This window comes from Anolis carolinensis, chromosome 6, assembly GCF_035594765.1.
Source record: "Anolis carolinensis isolate JA03-04 chromosome 6, rAnoCar3.1.pri, whole genome shotgun sequence".
In the NCBI taxonomy this organism is placed as follows: Eukaryota; Metazoa; Chordata; class Lepidosauria; order Squamata; family Dactyloidae; genus Anolis; species Anolis carolinensis.
In genome coordinates, this window is record NC_085846.1 from 46,795,837 (window position 1) to 46,811,830 (window position 15,994).

At 38.1% G+C, this 15,994-nt stretch overlaps 1 protein-coding gene across 8 annotated transcripts in view; it reads right to left on the reverse strand.

Moving 5' to 3' along the window:
- Positions 1-15,994, reverse strand: part of ptpn3 (protein tyrosine phosphatase non-receptor type 3) — a 104,043-nt gene that overhangs the window by 24,882 nt on the left and 63,167 nt on the right. For all 8 annotated transcript variants that reach the window (XM_016994484.2, XM_062984655.1, XM_062984654.1 and 5 more), the window contains 7 exons: positions 15,678-15,809; positions 14,219-14,389; positions 12,943-13,117; positions 4,973-5,050; positions 3,968-4,024; positions 3,450-3,606; positions 255-418 (listed from right to left, as the gene is read on the reverse strand). In XM_016994484.2, the coding sequence (XP_016849973.2) occupies positions 255-418; positions 3,450-3,606; positions 3,968-4,024; positions 4,973-5,050; positions 12,943-13,117; positions 14,219-14,389; positions 15,678-15,809 (934 nt within the window). The remainder of the gene's footprint in view (positions 1-254; positions 419-3,449; positions 3,607-3,967; positions 4,025-4,972; positions 5,051-12,942; positions 13,118-14,218; positions 14,390-15,677; positions 15,810-15,994) is intronic.

Here is a 15,994-nt window from a genome sequence, read left to right on the forward strand (position 1 = left end):
AAGCGGTATATAAATGCAGTAAATGATGATGATGATGATGATGATGATGATGCTATATAATTGCAGTTATAGTTTTAATACCTGAAGGTTGCTTGTATTCCAGTGCAACTAAAACAAGCCTTAGCGTGTCAAAACTGCATCCTTGATAGAAGAAGAAGAACAAGATGACTGGCCAAGAATCTGACAGCCCCTTTAGGCCGTATCTGGAAAGAATACATTCAAAGCAAGGAACAAGCATTGTGATGGTTGCTTACCTCAAACTTAATTAAGATTGTTCCACTTTCTAGACCTTTCTTCAGTTGTTCCATTGATTCTTCTAGGGTCTGACCATATTCTGAACAGGCTGGAAGAATTGTTTCTGGGAAGTTAAAGCTATCGGTTTCATCCTCTGACTTGTTCTCAGCAAATGGTTTGATGACTGAAACACACAGAGGCAAAATCAGATCCTTATCAGATGTTTTCAACAATATGTACATAAAAAGAAATGGATATTTTAAAAGTTGTTTGCTACAACCATTGCTCTTGAACAGTGATCTACAAATAATGGAAATTTACTGGGAGGTGATTTTTGTGGACTGTGGTGATAAGATGCAGTGAGCATCATCAGAGATGGCTCAGCTGGTTTGTTTATTCTTCCTGGCAACCTTTGCAGTTTGCATGGGTTTCAGGAAGGAGCAAGAAACAATTAGAAAACAAGACTACTGGTTGGTGGGCAGGATCAAAACGGTTTGGCTGAAGGCTTCTCTCTGGTTGAGAGCGACACTATATAAGCAGTCAGTCAGCTTCGTCCAGATTTCTTTTTATTCTCTTAATGCATGTGTTATGCAACATGAATTTTCTGCACTTTGTCACAACACTGGTTGACAGTTTGTACTTGAGATCTGAACCCAGGTAGAAGGAGATAGGACTTGCACATCCATCAGAAAAGTAAAGAGGTGTCCTTAGGGGACTAGAAGTGTGGGCAGCAAAGATCACTCAATACTCCTTGGCTTTGCCCCGCTCCAACCTAGTAGGGGAACAGGAACACCTGCTCATGTCTCTCATTCCAGATGCATGACTGGCATTCCGATGGTTTAGTCAGCTCATCGATCAGCAGGGATATTTAGCCAGTACCTGGATCAAGAGTCATGTAGGTGTCAGCCTCTCTGCAGGTGTAACCAGTAAGTTTATGGCCTGTTTTTATTCCAGCCTTAACCATCTATATGTGGTTATTTGGAAACAACCATCAGGTGCTGTTGAGTCAGAAAATATATATCCCAGATACACTATTGTGGAACTCTTTGGAAACAAATCATAGGGATGGAAACTTTGGGGGAGATAATGAAAAACTAGATTTCACCAATGTTGGGAAAACATGAAGAAAAGATTCCTGCACAAATATCAGTTCTTGATGAGAAGCCTTGGCTCCAAGACCCTGAATCAAAGAAATTAGTGTCAGCTACACCACCTCTCCCTTCTTCCATGACCCCAAAATTTACAGCTTCATAGCAGAGGCAACTGAGGACTATCTGGTTATGTTCAAATAGCTGGATGTACAACATTTACTGGTTCATCATTCTCTGGGACCTCTGAAGGGCGGGTTTTTTTGGGGGGGGGGGGGTTCTCAGAGGATGCCTATGTTTTGCGCATTCTGTTATCGGAAAACAACTGTACTATTTGTGGTTACCCCAAACCCACTACTGACTTCTACTGATTACTGTAGGACTGTCCTGGTAGCTAGGTGCACAATTATATAGGAATGCTTGAAAGATCTCTGGAAGTTCGAGAGAGTGTTATATGATCCTCAGTTTCCCCCATCCACCCTCAAACTCTACAAGGCACAGGGAAATAAACAGTCTTGGCAGCAGGGAGACAAATAAATTGCAAACCTGTTTTCTGTCTGCTCTGACAATGACTTCCAAAATGCATAGTTTTTACAGCAGAGAGAAAGCTGAATAAATTATTTGTTTATCCCACAGGACAAAATTATCTAAAAATTACATCCTTCTTGAGGCAAGCAAAACTATACATTGGAGAAAAAGGTTTGTCTCTCAGCTATGTCTGACTGTTGTTTTAATGTGGAAAAGATACAGATAAGCAACTACTGGTATATCATCTTTTATGAAAAACTTGAAATCAGCCCTTAGCCAAAGGAAAATACTGTTGATAAAATAAATATCTTGGAGCACTCAATCTGTCAAGGAAACAGCATTGTGTAGCTTAAGGGTAAAAACTGAAGGTAGGATGGTTTCCTCCCCTTATATATATACCTATAACAATTCCAGGATTCTGATCCACTCAGTTCCCAGGCCAACTCAGATTCGAAGACACAGTCACAGGTGGTTTATTGATCACATGCAGATACCAAAAGGGATAGATCAATAAAACCCAAGAGACAGACAAATTAGCTCGCATTCCCTCAGCTGATCAATGCAGTTGTTCCCTATTGCTGCTACTCGATGGGATCCCCATGCTGAATGGAACATTGCCCCAATGAACCGGCCTCCTGGGCTGGGATATGCTCAGTGAATCTCACTCAGCAAGACCTATTATCTGATCTTTTCTGATCTTTAAAGACCATTCCTCTCTCATTCTAGAAGCTGTTGAAAAAGGGGAGAGGAAACAAAATCTCCCTGTTTTAATGAACAAAGGAACAGTTTCCAAGACATACTACAATGAAACCATTCTTATTTAGCTCTTTAGCATAAGATGAACTTGCTCAGCCTTCTAGAGTTAATGTACGTACTGAAAGCCACGTTATTACTATTTTCCTACAAAACAATTTGATTAACTAGCAAATGCTCAGTTACCACAGTAAACATCCTTCATGCATACAAAACGTATGTATAGGGTAAATGTGAGTTTTACCTATACTCCTCACCAGTTCTTCCAGAAATTCCAAACTCCTACAGTTATTAACAACATTTTCAACATCTGCTTTGAAATATTTCATGCCTGAGAGTCAACTTTGCCAACTTCTCTTTGTTACTGATTCTCTGTGATACATTTCAGAGCAAGTGTTCAATGCCTAGGCCAATGCACTCAGAATACTAATATTTTAATTTGGCGTCAGTGCACCACCGATATTAGTGAGTGGCATGAAGAGTGAGCGGGTGGGGTAACCATCAAAAAAGTTACTCTAAACCTCTAGAATTTTCTAAGTGTGCTCTGTGCAGGAGCAGAATAACCAATTTGTGTGATTCAAAGACCAGTGAAAAAGAAGTGTATTTTCAAACTATCATTTAGATACAAAGTACAAGCAGTTCCTGAGCTACGAGCATCCAACTTGTGTATGTCTCCTAGTTATGGACTGGCCTTAAACAATAAATAATAAAACTTTAGACTTCTCAGCATTACGACAAGGGTCCACCAAGCACTACCACCCCAAAGGCTCCGTTCCCTTTGCCATCCTCCTGCAGCCATGGCCACCCAGACATTTTTCAATACTACACCTCCATAGATATATTTACCTTTCCGCCTGACCAGTAGCACAAGCTCTCTTGTGTGTGATTCTCTGCTTGCTTTTATAAACATTACTACTTGGTCGTGGGTATGCTCAGAGATGTCCCGGCCATTAATTAATACTATCTGATCACCTTCAAGTAATTTTGGAGCACATTTATCAGACTGCCATAAAACAAAAGAAAATTGTGTTAATATTATCAAACTTCTAAGAGAGAAATGGCACTTTCAATTCACTCTGGAAAAGTTAAATATTAGTTAACACTGCTATCCTTTTTCTTGTGAGCCACTTCTTTAAATCACAAAATGACTGAAGAGTTGCTGTGCTGTAGATTAAGTTTCTAAATTAAGATCAAGAAATAGTTTGAAATGTAAACTTCCATCAGCTGTTGCTCATGTTATTCAAGTAAGAATAAAAATGTTCAGTTGAACAATTCAATAAAAGTAAGATTTGATTATCCAGATTTTCCCCTCTGTTCTAATCCTGGTAGCAACACTAACAGGAAGTTCTAAAAGCAATACTTACTGGAGAACCTGGCATAATTCTGGACACAACAAGAGGCATCTTCTGATCAATACCACCCTAAAACATTATACCAAAAATAGTTAATATAAACACATTGAGGTTGCAGCCATTATATTCACTGACATTGCAGCAAGTCCCGTTGATGGGAATAACAATTATTTCTGAACAGTCATGCCTTCTAATTGGGGGAAATACATAACAAGAACTATGCTTCATTTGACCAAAAGCAAATATGTTAAGAGGTACTGTCTGTGTTTATATACTGGGTACTTGTAGAGTTTATTTTAAAAACAGTGTTTTTGGTTTTGCTCTGGATTACTTTAGTCAAAAAAAAACTAGAAAGAGTAACAAATATATAGATAGAAAATTCTTAGTAGACTCAATTTATGAATGTTGATGCTATAAACCTTTCAGTCTCAGAGATGCTACAATGTCCCTTTTTATACGGATACTGATTAATGCAGTTATGCCTCTGAATTACAAAAAATACTAGGAATTAATCAGCTGCCTGGTTAAAAAAAGTGCCTTTTACAAATGTAGAAAGACGATAACTGGGCAAATCACTTTTTCAGATTATATGGGGGGGAAAACAGGGACAAAACTGTAAAAAAAATCCTTTGCTAAAAGAAAATAAACACTTTAACAGATTTTGAGTAATGACTCTAACCTACAGTGAAGGTTGAATGAAATGTGTGCATTCCTGCAGTGGCAAAACATCTGAAGAATGTTAAGTAGAAGGCAAGACTAGTAAAATCTGTAATGATTTGTTCATTTCCCACTTACGTTAATTTAAAAATTGTGATGAACAGTTGTTATGTTCATTATTTACTGCACTAATATAATTCACAGTAAATGGGCAGTTAAAATGTAGTAGCTAACCACATGAGGTGTGAATACTTTGCCAGGGAAAGTATATGTTGACAAAAACTGCATTTCTGAATTTCTCCAACTATTGTTCCTCATACTCATTGTATCATCAAGATCAATATATCAGAGCTGTTTTACCTTTAGATTAAAGCCAAATTTCCCATCTTCATCTGGCAAGATGTGTATCAAAAGCAAGTCTCCATCAATAACATCATTCTGGAAGATATGAAAATAGGCATTTAGATGTTTGTAACACATTAAATAATATATCTCTGGCCTGATTCAAATGATCTCATTGACAGATGTGCCACATTTCAAATCCCTATTTAAAAGGTCATAGATAAAATATACTAGTATCACCTGAATGCTGACACATTTAGTCCTTGTACTGCAAATTTTGGACAAGCATCTAACAATTCTATTGAATCTTGTTATATGTCAGGACCCAGGCTGCAGAGCACCAATAACCATGCGCAGAGACCAGAATCTATCTAATATCTTTATTAAAGGAATATATAAAGTCAATAAAACAAGTGAAGAATATAGTTCAGAAGTAGACCTTTCAGGAAAGGTCAAATTTAGTCCAGGAAAACAATGTCCAATATGTGATATTAGAGTCCAAAGTTATAATGCAATAACCGAAACACACACTTTGCCGAGCAAAGTGTGGGGAAATGACAAGGTCCTTTAGTCCAATGGAGCTTGACAACAAGGCTGGAAAACAAACTAGATTCTTGGCAAACAAGACTTGATACGAGGCAACAAGAAGCAAGAAGCAAGAACAAGGTCCGTGGCGAGGTCCGGGGAACAAGGCAGGCTTGGAACTTGGTCCTGGAAACAAGGAACTGGAGTAGCGTAGTCCACACACGATCTCACTCCTGAAGCTGACGAATTGACTCCGCAAGGATTTCCTTGCGGTAAAACACCTATATAGGATCTTGTTTTCCCGCCAAGGAACACTTTCCCTGGGGAACAAGAAGTGAAAACCCAAACTGTGTCCAGATGCATGACTCCTTAAGATTTCCCAAGGGAAACAGGTTTAATCAGCTAATTGTCTGGCAGCGATTCTGGCGCTTCGGCGATTCGCCTCCCTAGCGCCTCTATCTCTATTATAATTATCCTTACGAGAGAACGGGGGAGAATTCTGCCCAAGGCTTGTTTGGCTGACTTCTTGAGGGCAAACATCCTGCAGGTGCAGGGGCTCCGATTCTGGCTGAATCGGTGGGAAACCCAAGTTTTCCTCTTCGTCTGCCACAATAGTACTAGGAACGGGACTACATGGCCCATGAGACATCACATTATATACTGTAAATGCATATACAGACGCATTTAAGGAAATCAGTGCAGAATTGGATTGGTGAAGTTCTGAGCTCTAGTCCAATAAATAAAAGATTATAAAATCTTTTAATAAACCATGGCAGCAACTAACAGTATGTATGATGATGCTCACTCACAGACATTTCCAAGAGTTTCTAAGTTGTAGTGGAAAATTACTCAATTCTATGTACCGTGTCTACTCCTTTGGTTATGAAAAGTGAACTCATAAAATCAGACTATGTGTTACTGCTCAGACAGCAACCACATGAGAGAATAGGAAATTTTAATCCCATCTGATCTGAAGCAACTCTTGTTAGCTTTAAGGAGTCCTCGAGAGAGAATTTATGTGGAGTTTAAGAGAGCAACTCTGAAGAAAGGTATAAGATTTGATAAGGGAAAGAGACTGGGAGATTTAGTTTTTATATATAAAAATATATCTTACGAATGTTTGTGCTCGCAAAACTCCAAAAGTAGTTGGTCAATCAACTTGAAATTTTGACACAATATGGCATACCAATATGCGAGCATTTTAATAATGAGTTTGGGGGAGGGAGAATCACCGATGATGGGATACGCAGTACTTACAAACACTTCACCTCCCACAGACCACTGTGACTTGCACCAATGACAGATCAGGACCAAACCTGGCACGCAGACACGCACACCCCATGCCCCACTTTACATCCTGGTGTTGTTAGGAGAGGACAAATCATGGATGATGGGATTTTCACCCAAATCAGACCACTGTGACCCCCCACAAATGACAGACCTGGACCATATTTGGCACACAGACACCCCATTACCCACCTCACATCCTGATGCCAATAAGAGGATGGATCATGAATGATGGCATTTGCAGTACCTTCACCTGATTCAGCTCCAACTTCAACAGACCACTGAGACTCACACAAATGATGGACCTGGACAAAACTTGGCACACAGACTCCCCATGACCAACAGTAAATACTGGAGAAGTTTGGAGAATATTGACCTTGACTGACAGGAGTTATAGTTCATCTACATCCAGATACCTACATCACCTACATCCAGTGACCCACACCGACAATGGACCAGGACCAAACTCGGCACAGAGAACCCCCATGGCTAACTGAACATACTGCTATAGTTTGTGGGCATTGACCTTGATTATGGGATTGTAGTTCACCCTTATCCAGAGTGCACTAAACCCAGCCGACAACAGATCTGGACCAAACCTGGCACACAGAATCACCTTCCCATCTAATTTCTGCAACATTGTGAATTCAAAACAAGAATTAGTAGACAAGGTTTTCCAAAACATAGAAACAAATTATCGAAATCATTAATGGTTGAGCAGAATAGCCATTCTAGCGGCTAAAAATGTCAATGTACATGAGATGAACAACATCATTCTAAACAAAATCACAGGTGAAACAGTGACATACAGATTCATTGACTCCGTGATGAACTAATATGAAGTAGTGAACTTTCCAATGGAATTTCTTAATTCTCTTAATGGTTCCGGATTACCGTCAAACATTCTGTATTTAAAAATTGGAGTGCCAATTACATTATTACAAAACATCAATCTCCAAAGTTATACAATAGCACACAATTAGAAGTTTTAAAAATTGAAGAACAATCTAATTGAAGCAACAATTCTGATTGGACCTCATAAATGTGAAGACGTGAACTACTTCCACAAATACCACTCATTCCAATCGACATGGCATTCGAGTACTAACGACTTCAATTTCCAATATGCCTTGAGTTCGCTATGAATATCAATAAAGCACAGGGGTAATCTTTGTAAATGTGTGGATTGAATATTGAAACAATTGCTTCTCTCATGGACAATTATACATCAGATGCTCCAGAGTCGGTAAACCATCTTATCTTTATCTTTATGAAGAAAACACAGACAGACCCAAAATGCAGTCAATCCACTAGTTTTACAATGAAAAATGATTTTTGGTTAAAACCTCTTTTTCCTTCCTTTCCTTTCATTCCACATACACACAGCAATGCAAGGCTGGTATTTGAATTGAATGATGTGTTTTCTCAATAAATCTATGTTCGCTACAATACTTTTACTTACTTTCACATACATTTCATATCAGACTAAGCCACAGTGAAGCGTAGCCGGGTTTAGCTAGTAAATGATTAAACACCTTGAATGCAGGAGAGAATTGCCATCAAATACAGCACTCATGCATCATCAACCTTGAGGCCACAGTTACCACATGTCCATTTCAGTTCAGGACTGTGTAACAGCAGATCCTCTGCTGCTTTTGAGCTGTTCAGATTTGCTTCAAAATACACTTTGTTTCTATTGTTTCCTTCTCTAAATAAAATTCCACAACTGAATTACCTGTATTTATAGACAATTACATGATTTACAAAGAAGAAATTAATTTTTCCAGAGTGCATAATCCGATGCAAGTTCTCTTCTCTAGTTGTGTATCCTTATTAAATCAATTTTGTTAGCAAGTATTTTGACTTCCATTTGTAATTTGTTCAGTTTTCAGTTTCATAGTAATGATTCTGGTGGGCAGATCTTTTTTTTAAAAAAAAATTCCACAACTGAATTACCTGTATTTATAGACAACAATTAATTTTTCCAGAGTGCAAGCCCCACTAAATACATTATATAAACCAGCACTAGAATTTGTATGAACAACTGCTTTAATTTAAAAACAATGTATTTCTTTAATAGCCAGAAAATCCTTATCTCTACTATTTGAAAATCTAAAAGCTTGAGTACAGAAGCAGTGTGTGAATTACAATATAAGTTCAATTGAAGGAATGCCCTTTTATGCCCAAAAACTATAGCATCAGAGATATTTAAGACCTGAAAATATGGGAGGCATTGGCTTTTGTGAACAGCCAGTAAATAGGCAAATTCTACAGAGACTAGCCCAATGCTATAGTTTTAAAGAGGAGCCGGGGGACATGAGAGAAGCCTCCACGCAGGATCGTGACATGTCCAGGGCAACGTCTTTGTAGACGGCAGATTCTCTCATAACCAGAACTCTGAGCCCTGCTACATGCACAATGGAGGACCTCCTAACAGCAACCCCAGAGGCACTCCAAGTGGCCAGCTACTGGGCAAAAGACATTTAGTATTAATGCCAAGGGTCTTTAAAAAAATCTCTATGCTTGCAAATCAATTACAACTTTTACTCTCAGTTCGCTTCTGACACGAGAAATAAATAAAAGATGAGCCCCCAGTGGCACAGCAGATTAAACTGCTGAGCTGCTGACTTTACTGACTGGTTCGAATCTGGGGAGTGGAGTGAGCTCTTGCTGTTAGCCCCAGCTTCTGCCAACATAGCAGCTCAAAAACATGCAAATGTGAGTAGATCAATAGGTGCTGCTCCGGCAGGAAGGTAACGGAGCTCTATGCAGCCATGCCGGCCACATGACCTGGAGGTGTCTATGGACAATGCCGGCTCTTAGGCTTAGAAATGGAGATGAGCACCAACCCTCAGAGTCAGACACGACTAGACTTAATGTCAGGGGGGAACCTTTATCTTTACCTATAGATTTAAAACAAACTTCTTTAAATAGTTCACTCCATTCAAGTATTCCTATCTCATAGAATAAGCATGTCCACTACAGTTCTTTAATTAGTGGTCAGAAAAAAGGGAAGACATAGCAAGATACAGTCAGACGGGACAACAGTAATTTCTTTTTGGTGGGGGGAGGCTTGGATAAGAAAGTAATTCTGTCTGACAAATATATCACTAACTCAAAGAGAGATAGAAACAACGGAGGTATAAAGAAATCCTGTCCAAGCATATTCAGAAATCTTTTTAAAGACAGAAGAATTAATCTCCACAGTTAATGACTTTATATCTATCAGGGTTTTTTCCCCACTCAGAACACTATAATGATTTATTTTGAAATGAAATCAAGGAAATGCAATTATAGTTGGCAGAATGAGTTAAACACTAGGAGATGTGGGGTCTCCTCCAATCCAGGAATGGCAAAGATACTACTGATAATAATATAGAATGTAGTGCTTGTAACTATGTTTTCAAGCACATCCATGACTGGTGGGACTAGTCATTAAAAACCCTTAGAATTAACTTTGACACAGATTTTTAACAGGCATCACGACATGGACCACCAACAAGGACGGTGTGGTATTACATACCGATTATGACTAGAAACTGGATTGTATAATTACTTGTATTCTGATGAATTTGCCGGCTTGTGCTCACACAGAGACTAATACAAAATACTAATGTGGCTTATCTCAGTCCACATATCTCCTCTCATAAGAAGATTCAGTTTGAAGCAAAGAAGTAAGGGATCAAGAAGGATGCTTGCTCCCTTTAACTCATCACTTTTTTTTCAAGTTCAACATTACACAACCCTACCAAGCATTTCAAGTTCCAAAGCAACCACAGATACCTCTCACAAAAAGCCTGCTGGTGGAAATATCAATGTATATTTTGCTCTCAGACATCCATTGGCCCATGTAATCTCAGCAAAGCATTCCAGGTTCTAAAATATGTATGGGTAAAATTCACCCATCTAGGTGTTTTGGACTACAACTCCCACAATTCCTAACACCTGGAGGGCCTAAGTTTGCTCATGCCTGTTCTAAAGCAACCCCAGATATCTTGGAGCAGTATTGTCGTTGAAAACATTAAATGTGGTAGCAAATGAATACTGTTTTATTTCATAATGTTGCAGTTCCAAATTCACAACAACAAACTAGAATGCTCATATAATTCAGACATATTGTAAGACTACCCACAAAAATAGAGGGATGATGGTGAGGGCCCTTCTATTGACGGAAGTTACAAACTGGCAGGAATTCAATAAAGTAGTGGTTCCCTAAAGGCTCCCCATGTACTTCCCAGGGGCTCCATGGCTGCTTCAGGGAAATAAAATTAATAAAAATTGAATTAAATTAAAGAATAGGAAACAAAAAGTAGAATCAAATTAATAAAACCTGAAATGACATTCTGAATGGAAATTTTACAAGTTGAATTTTGTGCCTCCTCTAGCAGAGGACACTTGGTCATATTGCTGTAACTTGCTCCAATATTACTGTAACGCGAGATGAACAGATGGCGAGCGCCCACCTGTCACACACATAGAAACTGATTCTAAAAAGGACTCCACGAGTCAAAAAGGTTGGAAACCACTGCAATAGAGTAATGTTCAGTTGCTTCATAAAGCAGTGCTGGACCACAAGGGATAGCTTTGTTGCCCTCAGGTACGCCAGCCTCCTATCTGAAGTTGAGCCTTGTAGAGGGTAAGGTGTAAGGAAATTGTTTGTGTTGGGATTATTTGTTATCAAGTTGGCTTTGACTTATGAATGAGAGACTACCAAGAGATCCTGTTATTAATTCAGGTCTTACAATTATAGGACTGTGGCTTATTAGTCCATCCATCTGTAATGAGGTCTTCCTCTTTGCAGGTCACATGACTTTGGATGTGTCTATGGACAACGCCGGCTCTTCGGCTTAGAAATTGAGATGTGCACCAACCCCCAGAATCAAACATGACTAGACTTAATGTCAGGGGAAAACCTTTACCTTCACCTAACATTTACTAAATATATTAATAGCAAAATAGATGATATGCACCTTTTGCAGTCCATGTAAATCTGTGGAACGATGCTCTCTTTGCCATTAAAAATTAGTTAGCCTACTGTATTTTCTATTTTTGTAGTTCCTTTTGATAGCAATATGCCTTGTGTGTGTGTTTAAATTACAGTCCTGGGTTTTATGCAAGCAAGAAAGCAAAAACCAATCTTTTTTAAAACAAATTTTGCCAAGAAAATCCTGAAATAAATTCTTCTTAGGGTTGCCATAGGTTGGAAACAAGTTGAAGACACACAACAACAACAACAACAACAACAACATGTTACACTCGTTAAAAACAATTGGAGAATGTATCAAATTCACAGCAACCTTCTTCTAGATTTATTCATTTAGAAATAAACACTTGTATCTAAACTATGTAAACATACAATGACAAAACCAGGTTCAATCATCATGGAAAGAAAAGGAAAATAACTCAAGAGTAATAGGCAAGCAATCAACTGCACCAATGCATATAGTTTAGATCCAGATGAAGGTTGCAGTTCTTCATAAAACAGTACAGGTCCAGGCTATTTGGTCGGGCACATCCCCTTGTAAGAAGCTGCCTACGCCCCGAGATCTTCAGGAGAGGCCCTTCTCTAAGTTAACCTCCATCTCAAGCTTGGTTGGTGGGAACGGGAGAGCGGGCCTTCCTTCTCAGTGGCTGCTCCTCAACTCTAGAACTCCCTTCTTCCAGGGAAGCCAGAATGGCCCCTGCCCTGCTGTCATTCAGGCAGCAGGTTAAAACCTTTTTATTCAGGAAGGCTTTTAAAGAAGAAGGTTTTTAGGATAATCAGGGGCTGCTGTGATTTTATATGCTTTTAATGATGTTTTTACTGTTTTAATACTTATATATTTGTATATTTTAAGTTGCATTGCAATCCTTTTAGTTATGAGCTGCTTTGAGTCTCCGTGTGGAGAGAAAAAGCAGGCTATAAATAAACATTATTATTATTATTATTATTCACATATTTTGCTATTATTGTGATTTATGTCTAAATAGACACCTGCAAGATTGTCTTAGAAATTAGGTATTCTGATGTACCATTGAAATCAGTGCATCTTAAATTAAGTAATTATTAAGTTTTCCTTGAAGCAAAGCCTGAATTGAAAAGTTTCACATGGAAGTGAACAAACAGGTATGTCAACAGCCAAGTTGCAACAAACTCTGTATGATACAGATGATTCATCCATTTCAAGTTACCATACCTTATCAAAGTAGTATTGATTAGAATCGTCCATTAAAAGTCCTTTTGCAAGATTTTCATTTGTTTCTGGAAATTGTTTATCTCTTCCACCCAAAGGATGAGACCCCTGAAGGCTGCTAACTTCATTGCTTGTTTGAGGTGAAGACTTCTGTGCTGAATTATTTTCCAATATATTCCTTCATTAAGGGAAAATAAACAAGACGTTCAGTACTGAGATGTAAACTCATGGCACTGTATAAGACAAACACAATTTTTCTACAAAAAGGACTTCTTTCAACGTGTTGTATATATGACTGAGAATTCAGTCTTCATTGGCATTTGACATTTTCAAGATGTGGGAGATATACTCATATATATTCATTTACTATAGGAAATAATTTTAAGCAATAAAAGCCTCTGACAGTTATTGTACCCTTGCCAATAAAGGAAGTTACTATACACCCCGAATCTGGGTTGATACAATTAATATGAAGAATATATTTGGGGGGTTTTTTTGGTTTGTTTTTTTTTTAAGGTTTGAGTGAGTTCCAGGGTAGGAAAAAGTTTACATTGAGATAGATTCTGTAGGTCTGTTCTTGAGTTGAATTTGTAGGCAGAACAGGTACATTTTTAAGTGTATATATTAGCTTTGGATAGCATAGGGCCCTTCCACCTCTGTGGTGTTTATTTTGCTGTCTGTATGCCTGTTCAGAAGATTTCACCTCATTTTCTGTCATTATTTTATATATAGAAATGATAACCCAAAACCTGTCATCCATAATATACCTAATGAGATCTAAAAAACTGCCAAATTTCATTATTATTCCAGGAGTATAACGAGAAAAATAGGAAACATTAAAATATTTTTTAAATCACCGCATCTGTTCTCCATATTCACATGCATCTTTTCGGTCTATTCCTTCAGATGTGCTATAATGTGACTTCACAAGTCCTGACTTGTTAATGGGAATTCAGAATGGGAACAGAGTTGGGGCAGTGATAGCAGTAGATTGGGACGGTGTGTGTGTGTGTGAAAGACTTGCTGACTGAGGGAAAAGGAAAGAGGCATCCCACACTTTCTACATGCAGTGAAACTGATCAGATATAGATAGTTTAATCAGAGGAGAGTAAGTACCTGAGACAGTTGACTGTTTTAAGGGAACAGACACACAGAACTCCAGTCCCTTATCATTATTTTGTATCCCTCAGCATCTGTTATCTGAGGTACTTACTTAACTTTACCAAAGAGAAAGTGAAGCACTGCAGAAATCACATAATTTTTCTATGTATTTATTTACCTTTGCTGGAGATTCTGACATAATACTGAATCAGAGTCTTTTGAAGCTGAGGAGTCCTTATAGGTGTAAAAAACATCTTCCGTTTCTGTTATATACGAAATCTCATTTGCAAGGTTATCTACAGATGAATGCTTTGGTTTGCGAATCTCATGACGCAGTCTAGGACTTCTCCTTAAAAAGAGGCAGTATTATTATTATTATTATTATTAGTAGTAGTAGTAGTAGTAGTGTGTTATATGTATTTGTATACTGCTTTTTTTCCTCAGGATTGGGATCCAAAGTAGTTCACCATTTTAAAAGCTATACAATTAAAAACATATAAAAGGTAAATATTAAAATAGAATTTACACATGTTACAATTAGTAAAACAATTCAATTAAAATACCATCCCAATAAATAAATAAATAGCTGGGTTGCATAGCTGTTGAAAATAGTTAACTAACAACATGTAGCATCCCCTGGCAGCCTGCTAAAACTTTTTGAATAAAAAGGTTTTAGCCTGCCATTGGAGGAACAAGGAGAGAGTCATTCTGGCCTCCCTGGGAAGGGAGTTCCACAGTTGAGGGGCAGATGCCAAGAAGGCTCCCGCTTGTGTCCCCATCAATGTGCTGGCGATAGTAGTGGGACTGAGAGAGGGCATTTCGTGATGATCCCAGAGCCCAGATCTCAGGATGCAGAAACTTTCTTGAAAGACTTAAAGAGAGAAACCTATCATATTATAATATTAATCATAAAGTTTCTTCAGTGCATGCAATTTATAGCTTTCCTAACAATACACGAAGATTCATCCCCATTTATTATGAGTTTAGTCTACAACATAAAGGAAAAACACTCCAACCTATGAGCAGATAGAAAAAAACATGGTACCAGCTCAATCCAATGCATATTTACTCAGAAGTTAATTCTACTGTGTAGTTATATATGAACAGAATTAAAACCTAAGTTTTAATTTAATATTTGGGAGGGGGGTGATTGTGAACTCCTGTTCTACGTAAGGCAAGTAGGGCAACTAGGTTTGGGAAGCCAGTTCCTAATTTTAGCTTCTCCACAAATTCATCAGGAAGTGAACCTGAAAAGGCTGCTGTACCATTAAACAATATACTACAACCACCGCTGGAGACAAGCGCAAAAACATTGAAAAAGGAAGAAAACTTACATGTTAAATTGTGTTGAGCAATTTAACTTTTGGTCACAAATCAGAGAGGAAAGGATGTTAGACTGTTCAGTATGTCTGTACATGCGTGTACATGTGCACACATGTACACATGTACTGCCAAAGCAAAGCTTTGGAAGCAAGTAATATAAACATAGACACATATTATTTGAAGAACCAGCCACAAAACTAATAGATTCCTCATCTAAAATGAAGAAAGCGTTTCCTGAAGGATGCTTTTCTTTTATCAGTATTGTATCTGCTTCTGTGCTCTTTATTTTCTGAAAGATCTAAGCAATACTTTACCAGTTTGGCGTAACTGGAGGAGATCGTGAAGGAAGACTTTTGGTCTCTAGGTGTTCAACAGATAATGATCTCCTCAAAGCTGGATTCCAAATCATGCCACCTATTACTTTTCTGCAACACTGATTATTAGATCTGAAATGAAACAACAGACTATGTAAAGAAACTACTTTGTGCAAAGCAAGTTTTTGTTTATTTTACTTCATGTATGAAAAGGATTATTTCAGACTACTGCTATACACTGACTAGCTGTCGTATCGCCATTGCCAATAGTTCAATGCCAGTGGTAACATTATGTTTGTATTAACAAACATTGTTGA